The sequence below is a fragment of the Eumetopias jubatus genome, unplaced genomic scaffold (assembly GCF_037043125.1).
Source record: "Eumetopias jubatus isolate StellerSeaLion01/CBP00866 unplaced genomic scaffold, mEumJub1_p1.0 scaffold_1, whole genome shotgun sequence".
In the NCBI taxonomy this organism is placed as follows: Eukaryota; Metazoa; Chordata; class Mammalia; order Carnivora; family Otariidae; genus Eumetopias; species Eumetopias jubatus.
In genome coordinates this window covers 127,243,825-127,260,003 of record NW_028274807.1, presented here as the reverse complement: position 1 = coordinate 127,260,003, position 16,179 = coordinate 127,243,825, and the positions used below count along the sequence as shown (strand labels likewise).

Below are 16,179 nucleotides of genomic sequence, written 5' to 3'. Positions count from 1 at the left end.
TTGTTCCTCACCATCCTGCAAACTACACTTAATTTATGGGTGTATTCTACAGCTGCATCCTATGGAAGGTGATGTCAAATATTCTATAAAAACTCCAAGTCTTACATCTGCTACTTGAACATTTTTATTAGCCATATTCAACAATAAAGAGAAAGCCAGGGTCACCACAGAAGATCACGTGGATCAGGTTCAATAAACTTTTCCATAGCATTTACCTGCTGACTTGCTATAATATACTTATTTACGTGTTTGTAGTTATTGCTACTGTCTCCTTCCCCTAGCATGTAAGCTCGGTGAGGGCAGAGATCCTAGCTTATTGTGTTCACTAATGTATTCTAAGCACCTAGAACAGTGGTCAGCCCTCAATAAATACTGGTTGAGTCAATGACTTGAGCAGCAAGGGAACAATGAACATGAGCCTGAGGTGGGTGGCAGGAAACAAAAGTATTCTTGCTTTTTAGAAATTCCACCCAAAGGACAGAAGGAAGGAAAAGTTTTGCATTCAAATCAGTCAAAACTCATTGCTTAGTAATAGCTTTTGTAGTTTGATTGGTTAAGAAAGCTAAACTTGAAGACAAAAATGAATTTTATTGGGGTGCCTGGGTGGCTCAGTCAGTTAAGCGTCCATCTCTTGATTTTGGCTTGGGTCATGATCTTTGGGTCGTGAGATCAAGCCCCTCATTGGGCTACGCCCTGGGCGTGGAGCCTATTTAAGATTCTCTTTCTCCCCCTCTGTCCCCTACCCCCATTCTCTCTCTCTTACAAAAAAAAAAAAAAAGTGAATTTTATTGTGGATTACTTAGATTTAATTTTTCTAAGTCTATTTCATTAATCCATTCTCCTGGATAACAGACACAGCAGTCTTAGTTGCTGTTCCTTGAATACCATCTACCCTTTCCCAAAAGTAAACAAAATGAGGTCCAGTGCTACATCACTTCTCTTTATTTGCTCTGAGTTCCACTGGCATTTATACTAAGACAGTTGTCAGCACCAAAGGATTTCTAAGAACACATCTCCTACATTATAACGCTATCTGTTCACTTCAGTGTTACTGCATATTCCAGTCATCCTGCTTGCTAATGCACACTCATGTTGGTTGAGTACTTACCCATGTAGCCAAAAACTGACAAAGGTCTTATTATTTCTACTCCAGGTGTGTTGATAGGAACAAGAACCATGCTGTGTTGTTTGTATCTGGTTAAAGAAAAACAGATGTTAGGAAAAGTGTGCTAAGTGGAAAAATAAAACAGATGCTAGGTGGAGTTGCAATTGTCATTTTTTTGTTGTTATGTAATCATGTAAGCAATGATGTCTGGAATGGGAATTGTGTAAAAGATATACATCAAGCAGAGTTGGATGCAGGCTGTGATCTGGAACAGTAACAATGATTTGAAAATAAGTTATTTGAGGCTTCTCATTGCTCAGCAATGGAAACTGGGAACTGATACACAATATCAAATGTTGCAAGACTGTATGGCCTTTGATCTATATATCTAATCACTTAATTACTTATAGACAGTCCTGAAAATTTTTATATGTTTTATAATCTGATCCAAACAGCTTTCAGGATTCAGCAACACTTTTTAATACAGGAAATTCCACAGTGAAGAACATAGAGCAACACTCCCTAAAATGTTTCTTAAATATAATCTTATAGTGAAATCACTGTGAAATACAAATATTTAATCTAATATTTTATATTATTATGACTTGTAAGTCCAAATGGTGCATTAAAAAAAAATCTTTTTAGAGAGGGAAGAAGAGACAGAGGGGTGGGAGAGGCAGAGGGAGAGAGAGAATCTTAAGCAGGCTCCATGCCCAGTGCAGAGCCCTACACAGGACTCAGTCTCACAACCCTGAGGTCATGACCTGAGTGGAAATCAATAGTTGGACACTTAATTGACTGAGCCACCCAGGCACCCCAACCAAATGGTGCATTGTAAGTAAATTACGTGGGTAGAAAGAGCAATTCTTATTCCCAAATAGATTTCTCAATCACAATTATTTTATTACCTGGTTGCAGAGGCATTTTTGGTTCTTCCCAAAACAATTGCAATTGTGCACTTTGGATTTCCAGCTCCTAAAACCAGGGGGAAAATGAGCAGAATACATCATAAAAAGAAATTTTTAGTCTGACATTTCACCCTAAAAGTTATAATCCTTCCAAGTTTATCTGGCAAAAAAATAGGAAGAAAACCCTTGATTCATTAAAAAATGCTTATGTGCAAAACTGTACATCATCGAAGAAAAATGACCAGGCAAAGCCAAGAGTAGACTCCATCAATGAGAGCTGCTGCACAAATATAACCAGAAGTCGAATCTACAAACAGCTGCAACCCTTAGATAAAGTGACGGGTCTCCCATTCATACTCATTTCAGCATGTCAGAAAGGCTGTGAAATTCTTCTAGCATATTTCCTCCTGTTTAGATCTCCTGTTTTCTGACATATGAGCAATAAAGTACTACAACTCATATGGTATTAACTACCCAGCCAGTGGCTGAGAAAGACCTCATTTCCCCCACCATGGAGTTGGGTGAAGGTGAGTTGGTCTGAGGATCTCAGTACATATCCTGACTATACCATTTGGTCAAGACATACTAAGGAGCAGCTGAGGATTATTTGCTTGGAGTTGTCCACATATATAAGGCTCTGATTCCACCGTCAGTAAGCCTAGGTTCTCATTTTTTTATTAAAGGTTGGGAATTTGAAATATAAAGTTCTTTCCATTTTAATGCAAACTTTTATTTTATTACAGTTCAGAGCTCTATGGCAATTCCCCAAAGGGGCCTTCTTACAAAAACTATATTTCTTTTTCACCTGTTAAGCATCTGGTCCCTCAGGGAAACTACCATTTAACTGGCTTTCTAATTACAAGGCCACACACCACAGGGCCAGACTAAGTTAAACACATCCGTACAAAGCCTTTAAACAAATTATCAGCTTCTTTTTTCTAACTTCTTATAAAAAAATGGTTTCAAGGATCTGAAATCATATGAACATTCAATGAGAACTATTGGGAATTATGTCAAATACAGCAGTGCCCCCTTATCCACAAGGGATATGTTCCAAGATCCCCAATAGATGCCTTAGACTGTGACTGGGCCAATCCCTATATATACTGCTTTTACCTATACAAACACAACTATGATAAAGTTTAATTTATAACTTAGACATAGTAAGAATTAACAACCAATAAAATAGAACAATTATAACAATATACTGTAATAAAAGGTTGTAAATGTTGATTAGGCAAGAAATAGAGACCAAGGCAAACAGAGATAAAGAAACACCAATCTAGAATTTGCTAGAGCTCAGAATGGAAACCAAATTGGTAGCTTGCTTATTTATTTAATCAATTTATTTATTTAGAGAGCATGCACATGAGCAGGGGCAGAGGCAGAGGAAGGGGGAGAGAAAAAGTCCTAAGCAGGCATTGCACTGAGCGAGGAGCCCGACTCAGGGCTCAATCCCACGACCCTGAGATCATGATCTGAGCTGAAATCAAGAGTCGGATGCTCAATCGACTGAACAACCCAGGCGCCTCTTGGTAGATATTCTAAAACCAACTTGGAGACATTCAAGAGTGCAGAAATTTGTTTGTCCTCCATTACTCCTGAGATTCCACTGAAATAAATATATAAAAGTATAATGAAGGCTCAGCCATAACAGAAAAGAAAGTAGAGAAGGTGAGGCATAGGATTGGGGATGTTGGTGGTCACCAACAGATGAAAGATTTTAATAAATAGCTAGGAAGCAGATGAGGCAAGCTGATCAGTGAAATGGGCAGAGAAGTCAGAGTCTTGAAAATGATGAAAAAACTGCAAAGGAAGAGGGTTCTGGTCTCAGAGTCAGAAGGTATGACTGAGAAGCAAGGCTACCAAAGGTGAATTAATTCAAGATTTATAGGTGGGCAGATGTACCAGGTGGCCCTCCCATAGGCAGGTATGTGACACATAGCCTGAAAAAGAGAAGTATGTAGCATGTTACAAAAAAACTGAATAAAATTATTCTGAGACTTGGAGCCGGTAGCTTGAAAACTAGCTTCCCATCAGTGACTCTAAACTGAGTCCCAGTCCTCCTCCACCAAAACTTTCTTTATATAATTCCCACCTAGGAGAGAAACATGGCTGGAAAAGAGCTCTGTGAAAAACTGCACCATCTACCCTCGCTTTTCTCTTAAGTATGCCCAGAAAACCACGGATCTGTTGTATGAGAAGAGAGTCTGCAGCATTAAAGAGAATGACTGACCAAAATAAATAAACTGTAAAACTGACCATAAAGGAATAAAATAAAACAAGAAACAGAGAGAACCTAAACAGAACAAAACGAGTTAAACCAAACAACAAAAACTCTAGTTGATGTAATTGGAGAGATTCAAATGTATTGCAGCCATAAAACCAGAAAAGGATGTTATGAAACAGGAACAAACAGAGAACAAGAAAATAAAAACTCTTAGAGATTAACATATGACTGCTAAGCATAAAGTTCAATAGAAGCACTAAAAATCAAATCAAGAAAATTTCCCATGAGCAGAGGAAAAAGTCAGAGGCTGAAAACAAGAGAGCAAAGATAAGAGACACTTAGAGCAAAAATATGAAGCCTAAGATCACAGTAAAAGAGGTCTAATAAAAAGAGAAAACAGTCCAAAAAAGGAGAGAAAAAGGGAAGAATTTATTAAAGAAACTTGAAAGTTCTCTAAAACTGAAAAAAAAAAAAGTCTTTAGATTAAAAGGGCCATTGACTGACAAGAAGAATCTATCTCTAGATACATGCTTGTGACATTTCAAAACTTCAACAATAAAGAGAAAATCTTAAAGGGTTTCAAAAAGAAAAAAAACAAGTCATCTCTAAAGAAACGAGGATTAATTAGACTTGCATCAGATTTCTCATCAGCAACAAGGGATGCTAGATGAAGAGTTCAATCTAGAATTCTATACCCATCCATAGTATCAATCTCTGTGATGGCAAAATAAATACCTACCTATTCAGACACACAAGATCTCAGATAATTTTATCTACTTATGCATTTCTTCTTAAAAAGTTAGGAATGTACTCAAGCAAAATAAGGAAATAAATTAAAAAAAAAAGGCATAGGGTCCAAAAGATGGTCGATCCTAGGAAAGAAAATATATGGAAATCCCAGGATAATTGTACTGAAGTATGCCTAAAAGATAATCAGTTCAGACTGGAATAGGAAGAATAAAGACTCTAAGAGAAAGGTTTCCAGAAAAGGGAAAATTCAGTATGATTACAGGTACAACTTAAAGGCACATGTGTATATATGTAAGGGGGAGCAGATATAATATGATATAAGTAAATCATGCAGTGAAAGAAAAATTGCAATTAGAAACTCCAGGAAACGAATTTTTAAATATACAAGTGAACCATGATTCAAATATAAAACCAACTAAAATATGGCATGAATTTAAGTAATACATACAGCATAAGAAAAGCTATTCTAATTGACTTTGATGCTAGAAACACTCTTCTTGGAATGGCCAAGGTGATATTATACTGCATTTGTTAGAGGACATGAAATCTAACATACTACTTAGACCACCACTGAACAATATTTACACAGTCCTATAAGGCAAGTGCTTTGTGTTGGTTTTCAATGTTTTGAGTCATCCTGTGGTCAATCATGATTTTGCAAAACAGAACATAAATGTTAGTAATCCTGACAATGTAAAAGTAGAAGCTGTTGCTGACATAAGGTATGATATGGAAGGGAGGATAAAAGGTAGAGAAAGGGGTAAGAGTACTCGTATTCTTATGTTATAAAATGGATCTTGAAGAGATCCTGTCAAATGAGGATGTAGAGGACAGATTTAGAGATCATTTCAAAGTCTAAGAAGTCATCAATCAAAAATTTAAAACAATATCTAATTAGGAAAGGGCAGAGAGTTATAGTACAAATGAGTGAAATCATCATTATTCAAATTGGGGGGTCAATGGATGAATAGATGAATAAATTGGGAGAGAGAAAAAAAGCATTTTGTCTAAAATTAGAGGAGAAACCAGAGAACTAAAAATAGAAAATGTTAAATGAGTTTTCTCTAGGGTATGACACTGGGGTGTGGAGGGATGGGAAATAGCATGCTCTTAGATATCCTCTAATTTGTTACCATTTCTAATTGAATAATTACTACTACTTTTTTTTAAAAGATTTTATTTATTTGATAAAGAGAGTGCATGCAAGTCGGGGAGGGGCAGAAGGGAAAGGAGAGGAAGAGAATCTCAAGCAATCTCCACGCTGAGTTTGGAGGCCAAATGTGGGGTTTGATCTCACAACCCCGAGACCATGACCTGAGCTGAAACCAAGAGTCAGACTCTTAACTGACTGAGCCACCATGTGCCCCACTACTGCTACTTTTAAAAACATTTTTAAGAACTACCCTACCATCCTGTAACAAATCTGTAGATCTCAGTTAGAAGGAGACTAAGAGACCTGCTGAGTAAACAACAGAACGTTTTTTTCCCTCTTTCCTTATCTCCTTTTAATCTGAATGTTATTAAATCAGCCAGCTGTGGAAAAGCCATTGCCAAGCATAAGGTGGGGCATTTCCCCACTTCCTCCTATGTGATAATACATAATTCCAGAAATCATATATACATGCTCTGCCTTACAAAGTACTCAAATTGATAAAAACACTAAAAATAGATTTCATCTGGGAAAGGGAGGGTAGGGGATGGAAGGCAGTGTGCCTAAAATGGGTGATTCTGTTCATCTCTAGGCTGGTAGTAGAATAAACATCTTAAACAGATTTAGAGCTTGACTCACAACACTGCTTTCTCCATGCCAAAGACAGATCAGAACATACAATCATACATACATACTCTGGCATTCACCCTTTGCTTCGCTTTATTGCACTTTGCAGATACACAGGGTTTTTTTATTTTGTTTTTTTTACAGATTGGCAACCCTGCATGAAGCAAGTCTATCAGCACCATTTTTTCCAACAGGATATGCTTACCTCATGTCTCTGTGTCACATTTTGGTAATTCTTGCAATATTTCAAACTTGTTCGTTATTATTATATTTGTTATGGTAGTCTGTGATCTTTGATGTTACTGCTGTAATTGTTTTCAGGCACCAAGAACTATGTCCATACCAAACTGCAAACTTAATTGATAAATGCTGTGTACCTTCTGACTGCTCCATCAATCAAATGTTCCCCCATCTCTCTCCCTCTCCCTCTCCTCAAGCCCTTCTATTCCCAGAGACACAACTAGAAATTAGGCCAATTTAATAACCCTACTAAGGCCTCTAAGTGTCCAAGTGAAAGAAGAGTGGCATGTCTATCACCTTATATCAAATGCTTTTAGAAATGATTAAGTTTAGTGAGGAAGGCATGTTGAAAGCTGAGATAGGCCAAATGCTAGGCTTCTTGCATCAGTTAGCCAAACTGTAAATGCAAAGGAGACATTCTTGAAGGAAATTAAAAGTGCTACTACAGTGAACACACAAATGCTAAGGAAGCAAAACAGCCTTATCACTGAAACAGAGAAGGTTTGAGTGGTCTGGATAGAAGATCAAACCAGCCACAACATTCCCTTAAGCCAAAGTAAAATACGGAGCTAAGCCCTAATTTTCTTCAGTTCTATGAAGGCTGAGAGAGATGAGGAAGCTGCAGAAGAAAAGTTTGAAGCCACCAGAGGTGAAAGGGAAGAAGCCATCTCCATAACATCAAAGTGCAAGGTGAAGCAGCAAGTGCTGATGTAGAAGCTGCAGCAAGTGATCCAGAAGATCGAGCTAAGATAACTAATGAAGGTGGCTGCGCTAAGTAAAAGATTTTCAATGCAGACAAAACAGCTTTATGCTAGAAGAAGATGCCATCTAGGACTTTCATAGCTGGAGAGAAATCAATGCTTGGCTTTCAAGCTTCAAGGACAGGGAGACTCTCTTGTTAGGAGCTAATGCAGCTAGTGACTATGAAGCCAATGATCATTTACCATTTGGAAAATCCTAAGGCCCTTAAGAATTATGCTAAAGCTAATGTGCCTGTGCTCTATAAATGGAACAATGATGCCTGGATGACAGCACATCTGTTTGCAACATGGTTTACTGAATATTTTAAGCCCACTGTTGAGACTTCCCGCTCAGAAAAAAGATTTCTTTCAAAATATTATTCCTTATTGACAATGCACCTGGTCATCCAAGAGCTGTGAAAAAGATGTACAATGACATTCAGGTTGTTTTCATGCCTGCTGACACAACGTCCATTCTACAGCCCATGGATCAAGGAATAATTTTAACTTTCCAGTTTTACTATTTAAGAAATACATTTTGTAAGGCTTTAGCTGCCATAGCTAGTGATTTCTCTGATGGATCTGGGCAAAGTAACTAAAAACCTTTAGGAAAGGATTCACCATTCTAGATGCCATTAAGAACATTTGGGATTCATGGGAAGAAGTCAAAATATCACCACTAACAGGAGTTTGGAAGAAGCTGATTCCAGCACTCATGGATGACTTACTCAGTGGGGGAAGTAAGTGCTGATGTGGTGGAAATAGCAGGAGAACTAGAAGTGGAGCCTGAAGATGGGACTGAACTGCTGCGATCTCATGATAAAACTAACGGATGAGGAGTTGCTTCTTATGGATGAGCAAAGAAAGTGGTCTCTTGAGATGGAATCTTCTGGTGCAGATGCTGTGAACATTGTTCAAATGACAATAAAGGATTGAGAGTATTACATAAACTTAGATGATAAAGCAGTGGCAGGTTTGGGAGCACTGACTCCAATTTTGAAAGAAGTTCTACTATCATGCTACAGAGAAATCATTCATGAAAGGATACTGAGACAGCAAACTTCACTGTTGTCTCATTATAAGAAATTGCTCTAGTCACCCCAACCTTGAGCAACCACTACCCTGATCAGTCAGCAGCCATCAACATCGAGGCAAGACCCTCCCAGCAAAAAGACTGCCACTTGCTGAAAGCTCAGATAATGGCTAGCCCTTTTTTTGCAATAAAGTATTTTTTTAAGCATGTACTTTTAAAAATTATTTATTTATTTAAAGATTTTATTTATTTGACAGACAGAGATAGGGAAAGAGGGAACACAAGCAGGGGGAGTGGGAGAGGGAGAAGCAGGCTTCCCGCCGAGCAGGTAGCCCAATGTGGGGCTCGATCCCAGGACCCTGGGATCATGACCTGAGCCGAAGGCAGATGTTTAATGGGAGCATGTACTTTTTTTTTTAAAGATTTTATTTATTTATTTGACAGAGAGACACAGCGAGAGAGGGAACACAAGCAGGGGGAGTGGGAGAGGGAGAAGCAGGCCTTCCACTGACCAGGAAGCCCGATGTGGGGCTTGATCCCAGGACCCTGGGATCAGGACCTGAGCCGAAGGCAGATGCTTAATGACTGAGCCACCCAGGCGCCCCTAAGCAAGTACTTTTTTTTAAAACATAATGCTATTACACACTTAGTAGACTGCTATATAGTGTAAACATATATGAACTGGGAAACCAAAAGATTCATTTGACTTGCATTACTGCAGTATTTGTTTTAATGCAGTAATCTGAACTGAACCCACAACGTTTCCAAAGCTATGTCTGTAGATGATTTCATCTATGGCTAGAAAGGAAGGGAGAAGCCTTTTAACTAACTGGAACAGGTAAAATTTATTTATTTATTTGAGAGAGAGAGAGAGCACGAGCAGAGGGAAGAGGCAGAGGGAGAAGCAGGCTCCCCGCTGAGCTGAGCTGAGCTGAGACCAACTTGGGACTAGATCCCAGGACCCTGGGATCATGACCTGAGCTGAAGGCAGACACTTAACCAACTAAGCCACCCAAGTGCCACTGGAACAGGAAAAATTTTAAAAAACAACCTTAAATTGGCCATTAGATGCCACACTAATCAGATAACAAATATGTTAGGCAAAACTATCTCTTATTTTTTTCCCCAAATATATGATTTATTGTCTGTATTTTGTATGAAATAAAGAGCAAAACTACTTTCTTTACCCACTGGGCTTTTGAAACACAATCATATTACTAAATGCAATTATTTCAAATAAAATATAAAGTTGTGATATTAAAAAGGAATGAATCTGTTTTTAACGAGAGGAAAAATACAAGCATTTTCAGAAATACAAGAGAAATGTAATGTTCAAACAGAACACTTTACAAAACTTTGAAAAGTCTCCAGTGTTGGGGCACCTGGGTGGCTCAGGCATTAAGCGTCTGCCTTCGGCTCAGGTCATGATCCCAGGGTCCTGGGATCGAGCCCTGCATCGGGCTCCCTGCTCTGCAGGAAGCCTGATCCTCCCTCTCCCGCTCCCCCTGCTTGTGTTCCTGTTCTTGCTGTCTCTCTCTCTGTCGAATAAATAAATAAAATCTTAAAAAAAAAAAAAAAGTCTCCGGTGTGCATTGACATTAGACAACAAAGGCTGTGAATTCAGGTTAAACATACTTATTTTATATCAACCAATAATAAATGGCATTTTGGAGTTTCTGGAATTTATACATACACACACACACACAAATGGACACAAAGAGAGAAAAAGAGAGACTTTTAGAACTGCTTTAGGTTCACAGAAAATTGAAGGGAAGGTACAGAGATTTTCCATATATGGCCCCCATGTGCGACCTCTGTACCAACCTCCCCCATGAGGATGCTACATTTATTATAATTGACAAACCTATTTTGACACATCATTATCACACCAAGTTCATGGTGTATATTACAGTTCACTCCTAATGTATATTCTATGGGTTTGGACAAATGTATAATGACATGTAGCCATTGTTATGATATCATAGAGTATTTTCCTTCCACCCAAATCCTCTATGCTCCACCTATTCATCCCTCCTCACTCCTAACCCCTGGCAACCACTGATCTTCTGTCTCCATAGTTTTGCCTTTTCAAGAATGTGATATAATTGAAACCATAGCCTTTTCACTTAATATGCATTTAAGGTTACTCCGTGTCTTTTTATGGCTTGGTAGCTCATTTGTTTTTAGCACTGAATGATATTCTATTATCTGTATGTTCTTCTCTCTCCTTCTCTCTTCTTCTGGAAATCCAACTATACATATTTTATACCTTTTGATATTGTCCCACAGCTTCCTAAGACTCTGTTAATTTTTTTCCATATATTCTTCAAACTGATTAATTTCTACTGGTCTATCTTCAAGTTCATTAAATTTTTCCTCTGTCATCTCCATTATATTATTAACCCCATTCAGTGATTTTTTTTTTTCTAGATATTTTACTTTTCAATTCTGATGTTTCCAATTGGTTCCTCATTATATTTCTCTTCTGGTATTTTCTTTTTATTTTTTCTTAACCTCATTGAGCAAATTTATAATGGCTGCCTTAAGTCTTTGTCTGACAATTTCAACATCTGAATCATTTGGGAGTGGGCTTTCCCCTAGAAATGGGTCATGTTTTCCTGGCTCTTCATTTGGTGAGTAATTTTAAATTGTATTCTGGACACTGTGATTCTTTGTTTTGAAGACTCCGGATTCTGTTACATCCCTTCAAAGCATGTTGATGTTTTTGTCTTATTAGGCTCTTAACTTAGGTAGAGTCAAACTGCAGAGTCTGTCTCAGTTTAGGTGGGGTGAGAGATCAAATTTTAGTTTAGTTCTTTTTATTTAGCTGCAGGTGCTTTCAGTTGACTGCATGATTTTGATTCAGGAGTCAGCAGAGACTTGGGCAAAGTTTACAGGTGAAGCCTGGAGCTCTCCTTTTCTGGCTCTCTGCTTTTCTGGAATACCCACCCTACAACCTCATTTTTCAGCAGTGATGGCTGTTTCAGGCACTGTCTTCTAGTTCCTCAGAACACAAAGACCCGAGTTTTCTAGAGAAACTTCAGCTTTCTCAAACCACACTGTGTCCCCAAGCCAAAGCCTAAAACTGAAAAACTGCCCTTCTGCCTGTCTCATCTTCCAAATTTTGACCCTGCTACAAAATCAACCTGCTTTGGGTCACTCCCCAGCATCTTCAGGTAGTTGTTTTTTTTGTAGCTGTTTAATTGTTATCTATGAGGTCGATCTTAGGTGCTAACTCCACCGCACAAGAAATGGAACTCCCTTAGAGTTCTGGCCTTTAAACTTTGCCAAAACCAGGTTTTTGCACATCCAGTATGACAGTTTCTTATATATTCACATACCTATCATTAGTGTTGGCTAATGTTTTAGAAATGCAATAATCACCTCAAAACATGATCATATAAGAAGCAGAATTAGAAATCTTAGCTCTAAAACTTTAAAACCAATAAAACTAAGAGTTTAAAATTCTAATCCCCTCTATCCTATATTGTGAATTATACATGTAAAGTAAAAATGTATTTAAGATTAAAATATAATTGTTTTAAAACAATTTGGGTTCTTTCAAATTTAATGGAATCTACTTTTCAATCAGTTCTGACAGGACTCTCTAGAAGAAGGATGTTTCAGCTGCCACACTTGCCAAATTTTAATGAGAAAAGATCCCACCATTCACATATTTCAAAATTAAGTTTAAAAAAGTCTCAGATTAGGGACGCCTGGGTGGCTCAGTCACTGAGCGTCTGCCTTCGGCTCAGGTCATGATCCCAGATCCTGGGATTGAGTCCTGCATCGGACTCCCTGCTCCGCGGGAGGCCTGCTTCTCCCTCTCCCACTACCCCCTGCTTGTGTTCCTTCTCTTGCTGTGTCTCTCTCTGTCAATAAAAATCTTTAAAAAAAAAAAAAGTCTCAGATTATATCATCAAGGTGAATTCACTTGACTATCCTTGCTTATTTAATCATATTTGAATTTCCAAATTGCGTATCACTGTCTTGTAAGAGTATGTCCTGACTTTTATAGGTGCTAATAGGTAAAAAAAAATGAATTCCACTAATCTGAGGATCAACCTGAAGAACATTAGGATAATTCAGACAACAGATTATCTACATTGAATTATGGATCTTAACTGAAATTTCTTATCTGGAAAATGCTGGGCTGGGGAATTTTTTTTTTTTTTACCCTTGATTGGTCCTGGCGGTGTAATAATATGCAATTGTGCTTTGATTCTTAGAAATCAGAGAAAAAATTTTTTTCCAGAGAGGCTCCCTTTTAAATTTTCAAGTGAGTATTTTTCTAGTTAGAGTTTTTGAAGTTTTAGTTGTAGGAAACCTTGAGGCCCACAGGGTGAAAGGGTCAGGTCACTTGCTTTACATAATCCACATTGTTTCCATGGTGGGAGTACTTCAGAAATCAGATTAGGACACAATGGCACAATTTGGAGTTCATTTTTGCTAGAGATCTTTTCTTTCTCTATTTTCTATCAGTAATCAAGGACATTTTTGATAAATCTTTTAAGGTTTTGTGGATTTTAAACTTAGATGACCAGAAGCTAAATCCTTCAAAAGCAAAATCTTTTCTAAATAATTTCCTAAACCTAGCTGAAAGCCCTCTTTTTCCAATACCCAGAATATATTTTTCTCTAGTATTTCCCAATAGCATTTCTTGTCTTGCTCTATCATGAAAAATTGTTGCCATGGCTTTAAAGTAAGTGCTTAACAGATTTCAGATATCAGGTAAATTTTGAAGAAACTCAGGAAACAAGGCAAATAATTCTTTGATTCTGCCTCATTCAATCTAATATGGAGAATAATTCAGATTCTAAGAAATAAAACCTCTAAACTGGCTCTCCTTTTGTGGTCATTAAGTAGAGGAAATAAGGGTGAGTGCATAGGTTGTAAATTTTAAGATACTTTGATTTAACCTTGATGTTTCAGAAAATGGGAAAAAACCCTCACAAATATATCATCTCAACTTAGCTACAAGCTGAACTTGGAAGGTGCAGCAGCTGAAACACATCCTTCTTCTAAATAGAGCTTTTGCTCTTTTATATTATTGGGTTTTTTTTTTTTAAGTAGGCTCTATGCCCAGCATGGAGCCCAATGTGGACTTGAACTCAGGACCCTGAGATCAAGACCTGAGCTGAGATCAAGAGTTGGACACTTAACCGACTGAGCCACCCAGGTGACCCTCTTTTTTTTATTATTTTAGTTAATGAACAGGATAACAAATGTTGTAAATGAAATATATTAGAGGAAATCTGAATAGGCCAGGAAACATTTAAATGTATCTGTGGTGTCACAGCCTCCATGAATGAAAACAGATGGCACTATAAAATAATTTTGTTTTTAATTCAGACTCTGGTATTTCAAGGCTGTTCAAGTGACAGGATTAAGTCAGGCTGAAAATATCCTCTGATATTTGCTGGGGAGTTTTAATTTTTTAGGCTCTTACAAATCGTATGGTTATCAAACAAAATCATTCTCTAACACAAGGAAAAACGGCAGGTGGAAAAAAACATGACCATTGGGTATGGATGTGGTAACAGTAAAATGATGTAAACAGCATATAACATGAAGCACAGTTAGCCATCCACAAAGTCTCAAGGCTATTTCTTCTACATTGAATTTGAGGTGAAATACTTAAACTTCACTTGGTCTTAGTTTTAATACTAACACTTAGCTTCAATTCAAATTGGAATAAAAAAACCATTATGAGTTAAGTGCCATTTTACAATGAAATTTCCATCTGTTAAAAAAAATGTATATCAGGGACGCCTGGATGGCTCAGTTAAGTGTCTGCCTTCGGTTCAGGTCATGATCCCAGGGTCCTGGGATCGAGTCCTGCATCGGGCTCCTTGCTCAGAAGGGAGCCTGCTTCTCCCTCTGCCTGTAGTTCTCCCTGCTTGTGCTTTCATTCTCTCTCCCTAATAAATAAATAAATAAAATCTAAATAAATATCTGTTAAAAAAATATTTATCATACAATCCTACACTTAAGAAAAAACCCCAATTGGGGAGCCTGGGTGGTTCAGTTGGTTAAGCATCTGCCTTTGGCTCAGGTCATGGCCCCAGGGTCCTGGGATCGAGCTCCACATCGGGCTCCTGGGAAGCCTGCTTCTCCCTCTCCCTCTGCCTCTTGTTCCCCTTGCTTGTGCTCTCTCTGTCAAAGGAATAAATAAAATCTTTAAAAAAAAAGAAGAAAGAAAGAAAAAGCCACAATCTAATGTTTACTCTTGGAATATGTGTTATTTTTAATGGGGGGAAACACCCTTTGAAATTCACTTGCTCTCCCTCTAGAAAGGCTATACATAGTAATTACACAATAAATGTTAAATGCTGGACTATTGCTGTCATTGTTACAGAATATGGTTGGATCAAAATCAATTCCAAATATCAGAGTTGAAAATTATTAAAAATTTAAACAATCAAGCCATAAAAAAGTAGAAAAAATAATTATGAAATTTGTCTGGATGGGAACAAATTTTTAAACCTTAAAAATGATAAATGAAATCAATAGAACAAGATCAATTGAGTTGTCTATATAAAACTACTGTACATGAAAAACAAAGTTAAAAAGCAAAAAAAAAAAAACCAACTGGGGGAAAGTATTTCATACATGACCAGCAAGAAGATGCAAAGAGTACTGAATCTGTTACAAGTCATTTAGAAAGCAAAGTGGTAGTCAAATAACACATTCTATTGGCAAGGTTCCATGGAAATAGACACTTCTATTATTGATAGACACTACTATTATACAAAGTAATATCCCTAGGTAGTACAACTTGGCCATATCCATCAAAATTACAGATTCAATTACTCTTTGATCCATCAATCTAACTTCTGTGACTTATCCTATAGATATAGCTGTTCCCGAATGAAAAGATAGATGGCATAATATTATCCACTGCAGTAGTATTGTTTGTATTTGCAAAGAAATGGACATAAACCAATATCCATCAATAAGAGACTATTTAAATAGACTGGGCTGTGTCCATACAATGGAATCCTTCCAAAAAGAATAAGGAATCTTTCCATGCACTTTTCTTGAAGAACTCTATAATTAGTCTATACTGTGAATGGTAAGAACGCTATCTTTTGTGTAAGAAAGAGACAATTACACATGATTAATCACATTCTTCAACACTTCTCAAATTAAGTTCAGTTTCCCACATCATCTACAAAGATGCTTTCTATAGCATCACTTGTAATAGCAAAACACTAGAAACACTCTGCAAGTCCTATAACAGCTGAGTGGGAAGGCAAATTATGATCTACACAACAAAATATTATTTAGCTATAAAAATGACATTTATAGGTGGGCCTGGGTGGCTCAGTTCGTTAAGTGGCTGCCTTTGGCTCAGGACGTGATCCCAGGGTCCTGGGATCGAGCCCCACATCAG

The 16,179-nt window shown here is 37.5% G+C and overlaps 1 protein-coding gene across 1 annotated transcript in view; it reads right to left on the bottom strand.

Annotated features, from left to right (window-relative positions):
* Positions 1-16,179, bottom strand: part of ACAD11 (acyl-CoA dehydrogenase family member 11) — a 97,909-nt gene that overhangs the window by 19,806 nt on the left and 61,924 nt on the right. Inside the window, 2 exon segments of the mRNA XM_028099148.2 lie at positions 1,109-1,194; positions 2,014-2,080. Of these exon segments, the coding sequence (XP_027954949.1) occupies positions 1,109-1,194; positions 2,014-2,080 (153 nt within the window).